Source organism: Tursiops truncatus, chromosome 4 (assembly GCF_011762595.2).
Source record: "Tursiops truncatus isolate mTurTru1 chromosome 4, mTurTru1.mat.Y, whole genome shotgun sequence".
In the NCBI taxonomy this organism is placed as follows: domain Eukaryota; kingdom Metazoa; phylum Chordata; class Mammalia; order Artiodactyla; family Delphinidae; genus Tursiops; species Tursiops truncatus.
The window spans coordinates 138,196,626-138,215,283 of NC_047037.1; the positions used below are offsets into that span (position 1 = coordinate 138,196,626).

The window sequence follows — 18,658 nt, forward strand, 5'->3', positions numbered from 1 at the left end:
TTCCAGATGGGGCTCCAGAGGTCAGGGGGGTGAACAGCTGCAGGGTCACTGGAAGGCATGTTTATGGTCTGGATCTTTCATCCAAGAGGAACAGCCAGCTAGCAGTAAGCAAAAGAGAGAGAGGCTGGGGAAGGGATGATCTGCGCTGCCTCCCGAAGAGGTGACTCTGGCTGCAGCGGGGGAGAACAGAAAAGGGAAGAGTCAGAGAGCAGCGGATGCAGGAGGCGGGACGAAGGAAGGCGGGAGCTTGGACCAAGGCGCCCGTGATGATGTGAAAGATGCACAGGGGACAATGTCACCAGGACTTGGTGACCCACTGGATGCTGGGGTGAGGGAAAAGGTCAAGGGGTCCCAGTGGGTGGGGTGGTGGGAGACTGCCAGGTCTCGCGCGTGTTGAGTTGCAGGGGTCTGAGAGGTATGAAGAGGCACTGCTGCCCAGCAGCTGGACCTATGGGAGCCGGAGGATCAGAAGGCTGGGCGTGGCTGAGGGTGCAGAAGCCCAGGGAAGACAGTGCTTCGCGAGTGGGAGGGGAGCAGCAGTGTCAAACTTACGTGCTGCTGAGAGACTGAACAAGACGTGGCCGGGAACGTCTGACGAGCGGTGTTAGTGCAGGGCAGACTGGAGTGGGTCGAGGAATGAGAGGCAGGGAATGCACACTGAATATGGCAATTCTTTACCAAAGTTTGCCTGTCAAGGGGGATGAGAAATTGAGCAATAACTGGAAAATGAAAGAGAACTGAGGTCAAGGGAGTTTGTTTCTGTTTCTTTTGTGATGGGAGGTCTTGAGCATGTTTTTTTTTGCGGTACGCGGGCCTCTCACTGTTGTGGCCTCTCCCGTTGCGGGGCACAGGTTCCGGACGCGCAGGCTCAGCGGCCACGGCTCACGGGCCCAGCCGCTCCGCGGCATGTGGGATCCTCCTGGACTGAGGCACGAACCTGCGTCCCCTGCATCGGCAGGCGGACTCCCAACCACTGCGCCACCAGGGAAGCCCTTGAGCATGTTTAAAAGCCGAGGGAAAGCGCCAGTCAAGATGGAAGAGGTGATGACACAGGTGAGAGAATGGACAGCCGAGAGTGACAGCAAGTGGGAGTGGGTGAGATCCAAACCACAGGGGGGTTGCAGTTGTGGCAGCTGAAGATGGAGGAGATTCCCCTCAGGTGGCTTTAAGAGCCTCTATGAAGTGACAGGACAAGGGGAGGCTGGAGGGCGGAACATCCTATAGACCCTCTGCAAGTTGCAGCTGCCCTACCATTATACTTTGGTCCATCAGGGTTTCACTAGATGGAAAAAGAGACAACGGAGGCTGGGGGTTTGCAACTGGCAAGGGGACAGGTGTCTGGGGCCATTAGCTCCCTGAGGGCAGGGACCTGTCATATCAATCACTGCCTCACTCTGTGCCTGACTGGAGTATCAGCGCCCAGGTACTTACTATCAAAGTGATCAGCGTAGGAATGCTCACTTGTCTTCATTTCAATTTGCCTCTTTTGGTGCTTCTCTAAAAAACCAAAAAAGAAAGAATACAGAACAGACAGAGCGTAAATTCCTACGTGACTTTTTTTCTCACTTGGAAGAATTCTTTCATTCTTCCGTAAAGTCAGTTTTAAAGTTCTTGCCATAGATCTATCCAGAGACACTGTCATATATCTCAGAAAGCTAAAGGGCATCTTTCAATTTTTAGCTTAATCGTAAGGTGCTTACGTAGCTTCGTCTACTTTGTTTAAAAGTCGCAAAAATGCATACTAAAAATGTTGTATTTTTATCTATGGAAACTATAAAATTCATATACTTCAAAAAAAAAACGTACATGAAATAACACAGAAAAAGAAAACAGCATAAGGCTGTCTATACTCAAGGCAGGGAGACCAATTAGGAGGCTACTGAAATAATCCAGGCCTGGACCAGGGTGCTGACAGTGGGCGTTGGATACGTTCTGAAGGATGTGTTGACAGACTGAATGTGGGGAGGGAGAGGAACAGGAGTCAAGGAGGACACTAATGCCCAGACAACTTGGGAGAATGGCTTCCAGTAACTGGGGTGGGTAAAAGCAAGGGAGGAGCAGGTTTGCGGGAATGTTCTCGACTTGCTGTGCTCGAGATGCCTTAGACATCTAAGCAGAGATATGGGCAGGCAGACATGCGTCTGAAGTTCAGAGGAGGGTCAGGACTGCAGCTACACATGTGGGGTTCACTCGCATTTAGATGGGTTTTGAGCCTATGAGACTGGATGAATTCACCTAGGAAGTGAGGGTAGATTAAAAAAAAAAAAGTTCGAGGTCATGGGTGGCAGTGAAAAACTGGCCTGAAAACTTAACCGCTGGCACACGTGTGGCAAGGAAATGTTAAAGCACCACCGGGAAATTGTGGACAGAGGGCTCCAAGGCTGAGTTGAGCGGGTGAGGGACAAAAACACAGAAGACACTGCAAAGGATTCAGATTTCCCAGGGATGGGGATTAGGGAAATGTCAGCGCTAAGGTTAGAAGGAAAAAACAAAGCAAAAGCAAGCAGGCAGATGCAAAATTTAAGGTAACAGATTCAGATATAAAAGAAAAATGTCGGCGAAAGCCTGCAAGTTGGTGAAGGGGTGAAATCGGCCCCAGCGTGGCGGGGCAGGAAGAAGGCGTGGCCGGAAGGCGGGGTAAGGTGACTGGCCGGGCCCCTCCCCCGGGCCATACCCGGGCCAGCTCGGCACCGCCCCCTGCCCGAAAGCCTCCAGCGGCCAGTCCGCGTGCGGGCGGGTCCGCGGGTCCCCGGGCCAGCGTGGGCTTGTGAGTGTGTTGCGTGGGCGCAGTCACAATGTCTGAACTGGGAAGAAGGACGCCGAGGGCCGCTCTTCACCAGGCTGCGCTTTGCAGGAGGAAGCGGCCTCACGGCCTGCCTACGTTACCAACTGCAGAGCCAAGCAGCGAGGCCCGAGCTGGGCAGGGGCCAGGACTGAGGAACCGGGCGACACCGGAAGACTCGGAAAGTTTAGCAGCAGGCTCGGCTGGGGCAGGGCGGAGACTTTCGGCTGTGGGGCGCGGCGGCAGCGGGTCTGTTACCTGCTCCGCGCGGCTGCCGCTGCAGCGCCAACCTCGCGGCCTCCTGGCTCTGACGCGTCGCCCTGGAAACCGGCGCGCGGGGCTTTCTGGGACTGGCCGGGCAGGAGGGGAGGAACGAGAGGCGGGGCCGCGAGGCCTGCGCGCACGCGCACCCGGGTCCGCGCCTCTATCCCGGGCCAGGTGTCCAGGGTCAGGTTGTGAGGCCTGCCTCACCTGACTCTTCCGTGAGGGTGAACTTAGCTGGCTGCATAGACTTTCGCAAACAAGCCTCCAGCCACCCCTCCTCGGCGCCCAGGATCCCGCCTACGCCCTGGCCGCGCTCGGGCCGAGCGAGCTGACCCCGCGGTTCCTTCCCGCGCCCGGTAGCTCTCGCCCGCGCACCGGGTGTTTTGAATCTGAGTGCGATGCACATGTCCGGTTCCCAGCCTGGGAGGGCCGTGGACTAAGCGCAGAGCGCTTCTGTTAACCTTTATAAAGATGGATTTCTTGGTGGAAGAAAATCTGATCACAAAGCAATGCATGTTTGGTGTAGAGAAGTTACCATGTACAGGAAGGTACCAAGAAAAAGTAAAAATCACCTATAAAAATTATAGGTGATTTTGTAAAAAACAAAATTATTTATGGCCGTGTTGCGTCTTCGTTTCTGTGCGAGGGCTTTCTCTAGTTGCGGCGAGCGGGGGCCACTCTTCATCGCGGTGCGCGGGCCTCTCACTACCGCGGCCTCTCGTTGCGGAGCACAGGCTCCGGACGCGCCATGGCTCACGGGCCCAGTTGCTCCGCGGCACGCGGGATCTTCCCAGATCAGGGCTTGAACCCGTGTCCCCTGCATCGGCAGTCAGACTCCCAACCACTGCGCCACCAGGGAAGCCCTATAGGTTATTCTTAGTGATTGCATAGGAGTTTTCAGTGATGCGTAGGCATAATTAACGAACAATAACATTATTTCTTTTTTTCCTCTTCCCTCCTCCTCACCCTCCCATTATATCAATGCCCTGTTGAATGTCCTTGTAGATGAATCCTAGGGGTCACCCCGACTGTTTTTTTAGGATAAATTCCTACATGTGAAGTTGAAGGATCAAAGGATAGACCCACTTTGAGGCTTTCTGAAGGTATACGAAAGTTTGCCTTCCAGGCAAATGTCTCCAATCCTTAATCCACATTTGCGGATAATCTTATTTCTTTTAAAAATGGATGTTCATGTAGGGGCTTCCCTGGTGGCGCAGTGGTTGAGAGTCCGCCTGCCGATGCAGGGGACACGGGTTTAAGCCCTGGTCCGGGAAGATCCCACATGCCACGTAGCACCTAAGCCCGTGTGCTACAACTACTGAGCCCATGTGCCACAGCTACACACACCTAGAGCCCATGCTCCACAACAAGAGAAGCCACCGCAATGAGAAGCCCACGCGGTGCAACAGAGTAGCCCCCGCTCGCCACAACTAGAGAAAGCCTGTGTGCAGCAATGAAGACCCAATGCAGCCAAAAATAAATAAATAAAATTTAAAAATTAAAAAAAAGTATGCCCATGTTATTGTCAAAAAGTGACACCTTACTTTGAGTTTTTCACAACTTCGATTACTAGGAAGGATAGGCATTTTTGTCGTACTTTCAGTGACCATTTGTACTTATTTTGTGATTTGCCTTTTGCCTACTTTTTCAGTTGGCGTTCATCTTTGTAAAAATTGATTTGTTAGAACTTCTGACATTCTGTAAAACTCGGACTATGGTATATGCTGCAGATATTTCCTTCAGTTTGTCAATTACCTTTGAATTTTGTTTATACTGTATCTTGTATTTGTGTAGCTCAAATTTATCACATTTCCCTTTATGGTTTTTTCATTTTGTTTTTATGTAATAGGGGGCAGTGGGCATCTCCAAGCAGACCCTGTTTTTTCTTTTTTTTTTTAAATTTTATTGAAGTATAGTTGATTTACAATGTTGTGTTAATTTCTTCTGTACAGCAAAATGACTCAGTTATATATATATATATATATATATATATATATATATATACACACACACACACACACATATATATATATTCCTCTTCATATTCTTTTCCATTATGGCTTATCAAAGTATATTGAACATAGTTCCCTGTGCTATACAGTAAGACCTTGTTGTTTTTCCATTCTGTATATAATAGTTTGCATCTGCTAATCCCAAACTCCCATTCCTTCCTTCCCCTACACCCCTCCCACTTGGCAACCACAAGTCTGTTCTCTATATCTGTGAGTCTGTTTTTGTTTCCTAGGTATGTTGATTTGTATCTTATTTTAGATTCCACATATAAGTGATAGCATATGGTATTGGTCTCCTCTGTCTGACTTACTTCACTTAGTATGGTAATCTCTAGGTCCATCCATGTTGCTGCAAATGACATTATTTCATTCTTTTTCATGGCTGAGTAATATTCCATTGTGTATATGTACCGCATCTTCTTTATCCATTCATCTGTCGATAGACATTTAGGTTGCTTCCATGTCTTGTAAATAGTGCTGCTATGAACGTAGGGGTGTATGTATCTTTTCCAATTATAGTTTTGTCTGGGCATATGCCCAGAAGTGGGATTCAAGCCAACCCCATTTAATTCTGGCTTTTTAGGGGTTGGTGCCAGACAAGGCTTTCCTGTCCCATCACCACCTGCTCCTCCCTATCCTGTTAGAGTGCCCACTTTTTTTTTTTTTTTTTTTTTTTGCGGTACGCAGGCCTCTCACTGTTGTGGCCTCTCTGTTGCAGAGCACAGGCTCTGGACGCGCAGGCTCAGCGGCCATGGCTCACGGGCCCAGCCGCTACACGGCATGTGGGATCCTCCCTGACCGGGGCACAAACCCGTGTCCCCTGCATCGGCAGGTGGACTCTCAACCACTGCGCCACCAGGGAAGCCCCAGAGTGCCCACTCTTAATTTTGCTGCGTTATGTGTTTCTACAACCTTGGGTGGTGAGTTATTCATATAAGCTGGGTAGTGGTTTTTGTTGTGGGTGAACTGGGCACCATCTCCAAGTAGACATACATTAGACAAGTGTTGCCCTAGACTTGTCATTCATGGAAAGTTGGCTGGTTCATTGCTGCTGGTGCTCCCAAGACAGTAACAAAAGTGGCTGTTTATTATTATGATTATTTTTAACAAATTTATTATTTATTTTTGGCTGCGTTGGGTCTTCGTTGCATGCAGGCTTTCTCTAGTTGCAGCAAGCAGGGGCTACTCTTCGTTGCAGTGTGCGGGCTTCTCATAGCGGTGGCTTCTCTTGTTGCGGAGCACAGGCTCTAGGCGCACGTGCTTCAGTAGTTGTAGTGTGAGGGCTCAGTAGTTGTGGCACATGGGCTTAGTTGCTCCGCGGCATGTGGGATCTTCCCGGACCAGGGCTCGAACCTGCGTCCCCTGCATCGGCAGGCGGATTCTTAACCACTGCGCCACCAGGGAAGTCCAAAAGTGGCTGTTTATTATTAAGAGAACATCCCAACCCTGGTTCTCAGGACTGGAGGAACCTGAAAGATGGAGGCTCCTCAGAACGTCCTTTCCCATCTGAATGGTCTCTCCCTCTCTTTTTTTCTAGCTCTTTCCAGTCTATCACCTTTGTTTCTGCCTTGGAAAGAAGTACTTCTTTCCTGTCTGTGTGTTATGAAAGGGGGAGAGGCCCTTACTGTACGAAGCTGAAGAACTGCCTTTTAGTAATTATGGTGGTCACCTCCATCATGCTACATATTAACATAGGCCTTTATAGCTCTGTATGAGTTTCCTAAGGCTGCTGTAACAAATTACCACAGAACTGATGGCTTAAGACAGCAGAAATTTATTCTTTCATGGGTCTGGAGACCGAAGTCCAAAATCAAGGTGTCAGCATGGCTGTGTTCCCTCTGAAGTCTCCTGGGGAGGATCCTTCCTGCCTCTTCCATCTCCTGGTGGCTCCTGGTGTTCCTTGGCTTGTGGCCACATCACTCCAATCTCTGCCTCTGTCTTCACATAGTGTTTTTCTCTGTGTCTCTCTGTGTGTTTTCTCCCCTTCTTATGAGGATATCAGTTATTGGATTTAGGGCCCACCTGAAATCCAGGATGATTTCATTTCAAGATCCTTAATCGATTTCATCTGCAAAGACCCTGTTTCCAAATAAGATCACATTCTGAGGTTTGGGGGGAACATGAATTTTGGCGGGACAATATTCTACCCACTACTGCTACTATGGTGGTCACCACTGTTATAATAATAAAAATATAAATAAATAATATAAATAAGGAAAATAAAAAATATAAATAATAAAAATTTAAAAAAAATCAGCCTTTATTTCTCATTTTATTTTACCTGTAAAATTATATAAATAAACCAAACATAGCATCTGGTATCATTTATTATAAGATCCCTCGAGGATCTCTGCGAAGTTTGGAGCCAGTACCTCATACTTTTATCACTAAAATTATGTCAAATCGTCCTTTCACAATGTATACACATATCAAATCATCACAATGTACACTTTAAATATCTTACAATTTATTTGTGAACTGTACCTCAATAAAGTTTAAAAAAAAAGTAAATTCTGTTAAAAATTAGGTCAGATCTAAAAGTACTGTTATTTGACTTTAACATCAAGGATTAGAGATCTGAAATAATTAGCCTCTTGCATTTTCATTCGATTAGACAACTTATTTCTTTTTTTTTTTTTTTTTTTTTGCGGTACACGGGCCTCTCACTGTTGTGGCCTCTCCTGTTGCAGAGCACAGGCTCCGCACGTGCAGGCTTAGCGGCCATGGCTCACGGGCCCAGCCGCTCCGTGGCATGTGGGATCTTCCCGGACCAGGACACGAACCCGTGTCCTCTGCATTGGCAGGCGGACTCTCAACCACTGCACCACCATGGAAGCCGTAGACAACTTATTTCTGAATTGAATTTTCAAAGTCGGAGATTCATTGAGCTTTCTTTTAAGACTCATTTGGAATGTTTTGTATTCCTTTTAATTATCTTGAAGCTCACTGATGTCGCTGTAACAAAAGATGTGTCAGCTGGAGTTTTCAAATTTCTGATTTGTACATTTTCATGGTCATTATTAAAAGGATAAGCTTCTAAAAGTAATTCATAGTGAAATAAAGGAGCACTGGGAATTTGAGGGTAGGAAATCAGGAGTTTTTCTTGTGTGATGTGGACATAAATGGGGTTGGGTTCAAATCCTGGATACACCGTTACCTTTCCGATCATCTCCCATTCTTCTTTTTTTTTTTTTGCCATACCTCGAGGCTTGTGGGATCTTAGTTCCCTGACCAGGGATCGAACCCGGGCCCTCGGCAGTGAACGTGCCGAACCTTAACCACTGGACTGCCAGGGAATTCCCTCATCTCCCATTCTAAGTCCTCACCGGTGAGGATGGATAGTAATAGGACCCAGTTTTAGGGCTGTTGTGTGGTTTAAGGGAGTGGTTTATGCAAAGCCCTTAGAGCAGGTCTGGCTTGGCAAACACCTCAAAATTGTTAGCTATTAGTTCAAGTAGGAAATTTGTTTCTCCCTAGGGCAGGCAGCTGGAGGGGGTGTCAAGATTGAGGTAGGTTTTGCCCTGTTGTTACCAATATTGGGTCCTCTGGCCTTGTGTGCGGTAAAGCCAATCTACTGACGATCTACTGGGTTGTGGTATGCAGGTGTGAAGGAATGTGCACGACTTATTGTAGGCACCAAACAAGGAGTGTGGGCAACTGATGGTCAAAACCCCAGAACTTCCTGATGGGGTTCAGGAAAGTGTTTTCAAGGGTAAAGTGAGGGAGGGGGGTGCTGTAGGGTAGGTGATCAACTTGTGCACAATTATCTGATTGGTTGATGGTGAGGGAACCAGTCATCAGGATGGTGTCATAGGAGTTAACATCATCAATCCTCAGGCTCCAGTTGCTCTGGGGGCTACGTGCTCACCATCATCATGCAGTTAGCTTCTTCCGTTTGGGGGAGGCTTTAGTATCTGTAAAACAGCTCAGGAATGTGCATCAAATGCTTTTATCTATGTCCTTCAGGGAGGAACTAAAGGTTCTGTGACTGCCACATGGCTGATTTACTGTTTAAATTGTTACCAGTTCTCCTGGCCCAACTGATACTTTTGTCACTACATGTTCACATCCTTTCAATCATTAATTCTTGAGCCAGGGTTTTGTGACTCAGGGGAGGCCTGAGATAACTATAGGTTTTCTACAGACAAGAGGCAGGCAGAGGATATGGGGGGAGGGGTCTGTCCAGGGAGGCCCCATAGGGTCTTCCTCAGTTATACTATATGATCAGCAGATGTATATTCTCTAGGGCACATGAGCCACAGTTTATGTCACTAACTTACAAAGGCATTAAGAAATACACAGAGCTTATTACTTTCTTAAATAACATTTGCAGCAAAATAGTATGCTCATGTGGTGGATTTAAGACTAAGGTGTTTGAAAAAATATTTCGTGTGACAAAAATAGTATATACTCACTGTAGAAATTTTGGAAAATACAGCAAAGAAGAAAAGCAAAAATGATGGTGGGCTTTAACATAAAATTTTGGTGGGCTTTCAAATAAAATTTACTGGGACGAAGTGAGAGAGTGGCATGGACATATATACACTACCAAATATAAAATAGATAGCTAGTGGGAAGCAGCTGCATGGCATGGGGAGATCAGCTCCGTGCTTTGTGACCACTCAGAGGGGTTGGATAGGGAGGGTGGGAGGGAGAGGCAAGAGGGAGGGGATAGGGGGATATATGTATATATATAGCTGATTCACTTTGTTATAAAGCAGAAATTAACACACCATTGCAAAGCAATTATACTCCAATAAAGATGTTAAAAAATAAATACAATTTATAATGCTTGTTACTTAAATTTGGGGAACCATGAGTCATCTTCACCTAATTTGGGGAGTAAACTTTGCATGCCCTAAGTTAAATTGTTGCGGGGTCATCTCAACCATTCATCCTGATCTAAATGAAGCTGAGCTATATTCTAGGGTCAGGGTGACCTTTCGTGGAGGGCACCTACCTGAGGGGAAGGGGAGCAGGCCTCCAGACCTTCTGGGCTCTGGTGAGGGGGCTGGAGGTCAAAACCCAAAAGATCCCTCCCCGGTCCCAGGATCTTACAGCCACGACCTTCATGAGCAGTCAGGGACTTAAACTAAGAGAGAGACTCAGCCATGTTAAGAAGACTAAATATACCCTCCTGCCTTTGCCCCTAAAGACCTTGAGCTTGACTTTGAAACCCACCAGGAGAGTGGGGTGGCTACCATTTGGGCTTCTTAGTAGATTTTTAATGTCTCTAACGTTTAACACAATTCAAATTATCTATACAAATAAGACACAGAGAGAGAGCCTGTTACAAACAGATCATTCATTTCTTCCCCCCAAAGTCTCTAAAACAGTGGAAGCAATTTGCTTGAAAGCCAGCCCTCCCTGCTGGGTTGGGGATGTCAGCGAAACCTGACACGGTCCTCAGCTTGTCAGCCTCTGTTCTTCAGGAGAAACAGGTGGTAAAGGGGGAAAACTGGGAACAGGCCACTCCTAAAGGAATCTACTGTATGACAGTTCATTGAATTTTTTTTTTTCAATGCAAAACGATGATTATTTTTACTTTTTAATTCTATCCATAGGAATTGTGTTTGAAGGTTTCACTAAGTTTCCAGGTATTCCTCAGAGTAGACTTGAATGTGGTAGACTTGAATGTCACTATTCATAAATGATAGTGACAATTATTAAGTATTGTTTAATTAGCATGCCGCCTTCTCTGATTAAAATACACGCTTTGTACATTAGGTGCCATTGCCGAGCGGTGTAATAAAAATCATGCACCCTTTAAAAACACTCTTTAGTAGCAGACCCTTATTGCTGATCCAGATGGCTTATCATTTGTATTAATGACAAACTTAATTTCTTGAGTAAATTTTCACCCACTGTGCTCCCTTGATTTTTCTTGCTCAGTGAAATTTATCTGAAGCAAAATATAATAAAGCATGACATATGCATCACAGAATTAAAGTGGAGATTGATTAAAGCTGACTCCAGTTGAAGGGCATTGAGTTTTTTTGAATCTGCCAGAAAATTTTAAACGAAGGAAGCCGCTCTTTATTTAGGTAAAGGCTTCTGTGGCTGTTCTGACCCGTGCTGTGTGCCTGCCAGAAACCCTGTAAACAAGTCCCCTCCGGCACCGAGCTGGTGGTGTTCGGGCTTTTCCAGCTCCGGGGAGCGCCTCCCTCCTCTTCTCTCCTCCTCTGCTACCCGGGGCTCCACCTCCCGCTGCCCGAGGCATCTCCCTGCAGGTCTCTGATTGGTGCGGAGCGCAGCCTTGCCTTTTAGGGACTGTTGTCGGGCTTTCAAAGGGATTAGGGAAAGGGTCCAGCGGCTGCTTATATCAACCAATCAACTGTTTTCCTGACAGATCCCCAAATATTCCCTGGCCAATGGCGGGGAGAGCCCGAGGTGCCTGGGCCGCTCGTGGGAGAGGCAGGGCTTCAGTGGAGCTGAGAGGCGTGAGCTCGGACAGCCTTGGGCCCCTCGCCAGTCCCCACCTGGCACTTGTCTGTGTCACTGTCAGGATTTGTCTGACTCCGCGTTCCCTCGCAGGGGTGTGTTGGGGGGAGTCCTCTTTGCAACCCTCAAAATGGTTATCAAAGTGTTTGTTGCCACATCATCTGGGTCCATAGCGGTAGGTGTCTGATGGAATTTGGGGGCTTTCTTCCTGTCCTATTTTCTGAATAACTCAGACTTGGAAGTAGAAGGAGGGGGTATGGCCCAGTGCTGGCTTTACATGTCTTTTTGAGGCGTGTGTAAGTAAGCCTGTGAGCCCTTTGCTTTCTGCCTTGGTTTGAATGGTGTTGAAGAAGTGTGTGTGATCTGGGACAGCTGTGTGTGGAAGGGGATTCAAGGAAGGGGGTGTGTTTGATACTAGAACTTTTTTTTTTTTTTTTTTTTATGGCCACGTTGGGTCTTCGTTTCTGCACATGGGTCTAGTTGCGGCGAGCGGGGGCTACTCTTCGTTGCGGTGCGTGGGCTTCTCGTTGCGGTGGCTTCTCTTGTTGAGGAGCACGGGCTCTAGGTGCGTGGGCTTCAGTAGTTGCAGCACATGGGCTCAGTAGTTGTGGCACACAGGCTCCAGAGCGCAGGCTCAGTAGTTGTGGCGCACGGGCTTAGCTGTTCCACGGCATGTGGGATCTTCCCGGACTAGGGCTCGAACCCGTGTCCCCTGCACCGGCAGGCAGACTCCTAACCACTGCGCCACCAGAGAAGTTCCCGATACTAGAACTTTTAACATGTGATTTGTGTCGTGTTGTGTCTCATATATGACAGAATGGGAGGCTTTTTTTTTTGGTGGAATGTTTCTGCCATTCCTTCTGCAAGACAGACTAATTTAAAATTGCAAATAAATGACACTTTGTGTAACAATATTTGGAGCGTAGGATGGGCCAGATTACTAAAATGACTCCTGGGTGTAATAACTTGTGTATGCAATGTAATCCTAATGAAAGTGTCAAGTTAGCATGTGTAATGCTATTATTTGAGGATAATAATGTCACAGTGACAAGAACAAACATCTCTAAGGCTAAAGGTTTAAATTCTCTAGGAATCCAGACAGACCAAAAACAGGTACTAAAAGCTGACCTCCAAAGCATTGCTTTGTCTGATTTCCTTGGGACCAGGCTGGGAACCACACGTCGATCTCTCTAAGTCCAGCTTTCATTCTGTGCCTTAAGAAATAGAAGTAAGGGAGGGACTCGTTTATCCTTGGAAATGATTCAGGCTTTGATTTTAGGCTTGAACCTGCAGTGTCTATCTGGGACCGACATTTCGACCAGCATTTTATCATCTAGGAGGCTGTGGAGAGAAACAGAGTTTTATTAATCCTGAGAGTTGAAGACCAGCAAAGGGGCTGTTTCCTTTTATATCTGATTCCTGGAACTTCTCGGGTTGCAGCTTGGGTTTCAGTGGTCTCTCAGCCAGGATGATACCCTAGACAAATGGTTGGCCCAGGAAACTGTCCTAATGGCAGCTCCTGAATGCCACCTGCGTTGCCCCCGCCTCGCCCCCTCCAGCCCTGAAAGTTCACGCGGTTTCCAGAGAGGATGAGAGGAAAACACGAGAAAAGAGCCTGGTCACTCCTTCTGAGCACAACTGGTGGGCACCTGTTTAGTGAGCTCTCGAACATCTTTTAACAGAAAACGATGAGGAACAATTCCAAATGCAAAACTGCAAAATCTTTTGTGGCTGTTGATGACCTCAGAAACTTTTAGTTGATCTACAAAAAGCACATTTTTGGATTGTTTAGATTAAAAAAAATTTTTTTTTGTAGAAAATGGCTTTTGTGGGCTTCAAATATGCTGTTGACACACTCATTGCTGAAAAATTTTTCCACTAACCTGCCAATCTTCTACATGTTCCATAGATCAGGTCTGAGTGGCCCCATGCATCCTTCCGGAGACAGTGAACAAACTGATGGATTTCTTAGGATTATCTGATGTCCTACATTCTTGAAGTTTGGGAACATGATTTAGTTAGCCTGGGGGGATCTGGAGGGGTACTGTTTTTCCAGGATCTTAGAAAATCCAAGTTCATTCTGCTGCCGGAAGCAAATGTTTTGGTGCCACTTGGGACTATGTTACCTTGGGAAAGTTATTGCCCCTTGCTGAGCCTCAATTTCCTTATCTGTAAAATGAGGGTAAGAATAGTACTCATCTCATAGTGTTGTCATGAGGACTTAGGAAATAAGCAAAGGGTGCCCAGCAGGGTGTCAAGTGCTTAATAAATATTATCATTATTAGTTTTTTAAAATTTATTTATGGCTGCGTTGGGTCTTCGTTGCTGCGCACGGGCTTTTCTCTAGTTGTGGCGAGTGGGGGTGTCTCTTCGTTGCGGTGCACGGGCTTCTCATTGCGGTGGCTTCTCTTTTTGCAGGGCACCGGCTCTAGGTGCACGGGCTTCAGTAGTTGTGGCCCACGGGCTCTAGAGCACAGGCTCAGTAGTTGTGGTGCATGGGCCTAGTTGCTCCGCCGCATGTGGGATCTTCCTGGACCAGGGCTCGAACCTGTGTCCCCTGTATTGAGAGGCAGACTCTTAACCACTGCGCCACCAGGGAAGTCCTATTATTATTAGTTAATGTTATAGTTATCAGCTATGGTTAGTTAGTATTATAATTATTATAACTATTGGTTATTAGTTAATGTTAGTTAATATTAATCAATATTTTTGTAGTTATATTTATTAGTTAATATTAGAAGATCTGCATCTGTGACGATGTTTCAGAACTGTCTCAAGCCACATAAATGGAAGAATTTCTGTCTTATCCTAAAGAATGAGAACTGATTTTTCCCACGGTGTCAGTGCTAATGATTTTTCCCGGCTGGGGAATCTCACCCAGAAGCTTCTTTGCAGGACGACCCCAGAGCAGCTGCCAGTACTTACGCTCTGTGGCAGTTGGTCTTTGCTACTTACTTCTTCAGTCTGTATACTTTAAAAACAGGTTCTTGCCTGTGACCTCATCAAAGAGGGCATTATGACTTCTGTTGGATGAATGAAATAAATGAAAAAGGAAAAAGCCAATTGTAATCTCTTGATGAGGTTTAGGCATGCAGCTGTGTATCACATCTCTATTTTAACAGCTGATGCCAAAGCGTGGTTCCATGTTTTACCACTTTACACACAGATTTGGGTGAAGAGACCCTGGGAGTAGGGGAGAAAGTTGTTGTATCTTCGTGGATGACCCTCCTCTCCTCCTGAAGGCCATCGCCACAGGGGTTGGGGGACAAAGGGAGAGAGGACGGTCCTCCCTGTTTTCAAGATGCACAGCCCCTGGACCACCATCTTTAAGGACAGACCCTCATGGTGGCCCCCGGATTTTGCAATCCTTTTTCCAGTCTTGATTGAGTGTAAATATAGAGGGAAAAACATGGTTTTTGAATTAGATGGATCTGGATGTGAACCTTGGAAAATTCTTTAATTCACTGGCACCTCAGCTTTGTTATCTTAAAATGGTGATCAGGGGCTTCCCTGGCGGCGCAGTGGTTGGGGGTCCGCCTGCCGAAGCAGGGGATGCGGGTTCGTGCCCCGGTCCGGGAGGATCCCACGTGCCGCGGAGCGGCTGGGCCCGTGAGCCGTGGCCGCTGAGCCTGTGCGTCCGGAGCCTGTGCTCCACAACGGGAGAGGCCACAACAGTGAGAGGCCCGCGTACCGAAAAAAAAAAAAAAAAAAAAAAATGGTGATCAGAATTCTTGCCTGGCATGGCAGTCAGGACGCGTCAGGCCAGGGTGCCCGACTGCACAGCTTCTCGACTTGTGGTGCAAAATGCTTTTCCACGCTTTCTTAATTCTCACCAGCACCCAGGATGAAGGCGGCGTTCTATCCATTTTGCAGATGAGGCAATGGACGGGCGGAACTTGTGCTCAGAGAGCAACCTTCCCGGCCAGGATGGAAATGCAGGTCACCTCTCACTCAAATGCACCGTGCTTTTTACTACAGTACGGTGAGCTTGTTCGGAAAGGTTCCTCACTGTACAGACAATAAACGGAACATGCCAAGCGAGAGACCCAAAGATCACTCTGATGCAGCACAGTCACCAAGAGTGGCTGGTGACTTCAGGACAGAGAAGGATTTTTTTTTTTATTGTTTTATTGATTTTTTTGATTTACAGTGTTGTGTTAATTTCTGCTGTACAGCAAAGTGATTCAGTTTTCAGATTTCTTTTCCATGATGGTTTATCACAGAATACTGAATATAGTTCCCCGTGCTCTACAGGAGGACTTTGTTGTTGATCCATTCTCTATGTAACAGTTTGCGTCTGCTAATCCCAAACTCCCAGTCCGCCCCTCCCCCACCCCCTCCCCCTGGGCCACCACAGGTCTGTTCTCTAGGAGAACGGCACATTCTTGTGAGTCCACGTAACAGGATAGGAAGTGAAAGCACGGGGTCCTAAGCACTGGTTCGCCAGGGAATTCCCAATGTAACAGGATAAGAAAACAGAACTCTCTCAGCCTCCACTGAGGTCCCAAAGCCTCCAAGTGACACACACCCCAAGGACCCTGGATCCTCCAGAGGGGCTGCCCAGAAGGACGGTGCAGCCTGTGGGACCAGCAATGGCCATGGCGCCCTGGAGAGGGGAGAGGGGGTGAGAGGTGCAGGGGGGAGTGTATCTGTGGTGAGGGCTACTGGGGTGCTGTGCACACCCCTACCCTTGAAACCACAAAGGGGGGGTGGCCTTTGGGGACCGATGCTGTGTCCCTAGGGTCAGCTCAGGAGGCCACACGGAGAAAGGCTGTACTTTGTGGTGGGAGCGGCATCTAGTAGGGACCCTTGAACAAAGACCACCGTGGGGGGGGGGGTCCGGGGGGTGCGCCCTGCTCACGTGGGCATCAGAGTGCTGCAAAGGCCACGTGCCAGCCAGGTGAGCTCGTGCACTCCCTGCTCCCCCTCTCCCTCCTCTGGGTTCATCCTAAGACACTTCTCCAGACCCAGGCAGAAGCCAAGAGCTCCAAACAGCCAGGAGAGCCATGCTCTTGACTGAGTTTAAGTTGCTGGTGTTTGGAGAGTCCGGAGGGGCAGATTTTATTTTTCTTTTCTTTATTTGGGGGCAGTGCTGAGAAATAAAATGTAGCACAATACCATGCAGCCAACACTCAGTCAATTTCCTGTAGACGTAATTGCCTTTCTTGAGAGAAATCATCATAAACAGATTCTTTTTTTTTTTACATCTTTATTGGAGTATAATTGCTCTACAATGTTGTGTTAGTTTCTGCTGTATAATAAAGTGAATCAGCTATACGTATACATATGTCCCCATATCTCTTCCCTCTGGCGTCTCCCTCCCACCCTCCCTATCCCACCCCTCTAGGTAGTCACAAAGCACCGAGCTGATCTCCCTGTGCTATGAGGCTGCTTCCCACTAGCTATCTATCTTACGTTTGGTAAGCAAACATAATAATGAGAGGAGGAATAATTTCACAAATCCCAATCTTATAAGGCAAAATGTATGGAGTAAAAGTGTCTGGAGTCCTGAAATTTAAGAATACTTATTCACTGTAACTGTTACTTTCAATGAAATGGTCAAAGAGTGGAAAACTTCTTTTGTAGAGACTGGTAGCATAGAAATTCTGGAATATATTCTGTTTATCAAAGCATCCCGGTTAGCTCTGAGCTGCCCCATTTTTATATTTCTAATTCTAAAAAGATATTATAGGAAAACATTTAGCAATTGAATTAACTGATGCATATAAATTAAACATTTGTTGGACCGCAAACTTTGGTAGTGTATATATGTCCCTGCCACTCTCTCACTTCGTCCCAGCTTACCCTTCCCCCTCCCCGTGTCCTCAAGTCCATTCTCTAGTAGGTCTGCGTCTTTATTCCCGTCTTGCCCCTAGGTTCTTCATGACCATTTTCTTTTTTTTTTTTAGATTCCCTATATATGTCTTAGCATCTGGTATTTGTTTTTCTCTTTCTGACTTACTTTACTCTGTATGACAGACTCTAGGTCCATCCACCTCACTACAAATAACTCAACTTCGTTTCTTTTTATGGCTGAGTAATATTCCATTGTATATATGTGCCACATCTTCTTTATCCATTCATCTGTCGATGGGCACTTAGGTTGCTTCCATGTCCTGCCTATTGTAAATAGAGCTGCAATGAACATTGTGGTATATGACTCTTTTTGAAGAGTTTATGGTTTTCTCAGGGTATATGCCCAGTAGTGGGATTGCTGGGTCATATGGTAGTTCTATTTTTACATAATAAACAAATCTTCCTCTCCTGTTTTCTCCATCTTTCTTTGACTTTCCAGCAGAAGAAACGTAAGTCAAGACTTCGGGAAATGTTCATCTGTGTAGAAACTGTGCAACAAAATGAAATCCTTTTCCAACCCACCTCGGGTCCTGAGGCATGATTTTCTTTTAAAATTCTTTTTTTAAATTGAAGTATAGTTAATTTACAATGTTGTGTTAGTTTCAAGTGTACAGCACAGTGATTCAGTTAAGTCCTGAGGCATGATTAATAGAGATGGAAATAACGCTGGTGAGGGAGTGGACCTCAGCCAGGCTGAGGCTCCCGGGAGGGTATTTGAGGGGGAAGGAAGACAGGGGTTTGGACAGAATAAAGGATATTGCCTTTTGAATATTTAATTAAAAGTAAATCTGCCTGAGTGATTAAGAATCCGCCTGCCAATGCAGGGGACACGGGTTTGAGCCCTGGTCTGGGAAGATCTCACATGCTGTGGAGCAACTAAGCCCGTGTGCCACAACTACTGAGCCTACCCTCAAAAGCCCGCAAGCCACAACTACTGAGCCCACGTGCCACAACTACTGAGCCCATGTGCCTAGAGCCCGTGCTCTGCAACAAGAGAAGCCACTGCAATGAGAAACCCGTGCACTGCAATGAAGAGTAGCCCCCTTCACTGCAACTAGAGAAAGCCTGTGCACAGCAATGAAGACCCAACACAGCCAAAAATAAATAAATAAAAAGATAAATTTATAAAAAAAATAAAAGAGGGCATCATTCATTCTGGGAGTGAATTCTTTGAAGCGAGAAAACTGTAATTGTTTCTGGGGAAGGAGTTCTAAGCCTTCAAGATGGCCACATTCACAAAGAAATGGCATTTGGTAGATACAGTCCTTGTACGTGAACCAAGGGTAGAGAAAAGGACCCTAGG

General features: G+C 46.8%; 2 protein-coding genes across 6 annotated transcripts in view; one reads left to right on the plus strand and one right to left on the minus strand.

The window, feature by feature from the left end:
* The window catches only part of LCA5L (lebercilin LCA5 like), a 39,564-nt gene extending 36,284 nt beyond the window's left edge, over positions 1-3,280 (minus strand). The window contains exons 1-3 of one of the 2 annotated variants that reach the window (XM_073804516.1): positions 3,041-3,280; positions 1,432-1,497; positions 553-688 (exon numbers count right to left, since the gene is read on the minus strand). The gene's annotated coding sequence lies outside the window, so the exon portion shown is untranslated. The remainder of the gene's footprint in view (positions 1-552; positions 689-1,431; positions 1,498-3,040) is intronic. The other variant, XM_073804517.1, reaches the window with a different exon arrangement.
* Positions 914-18,658, plus strand: part of SH3BGR (SH3 domain binding glutamate rich protein) — a 74,273-nt gene continuing 56,528 nt past the window's right edge. The window contains exon 1 of one of the 4 annotated variants that reach the window (XM_073804520.1): positions 914-1,053. In XM_073804520.1, coding sequence (XP_073660621.1) covers positions 1,000-1,053 — 54 coding nt within the window. In that variant the 5' untranslated portion in view covers positions 914-999. Of the gene's footprint in view, positions 1,054-2,718; positions 2,968-11,459; positions 11,675-18,658 lie in introns of those variants that run through there. The other 3 variants (XM_073804519.1, XM_073804521.1, XM_019922605.3) reach the window with 3 other exon arrangements.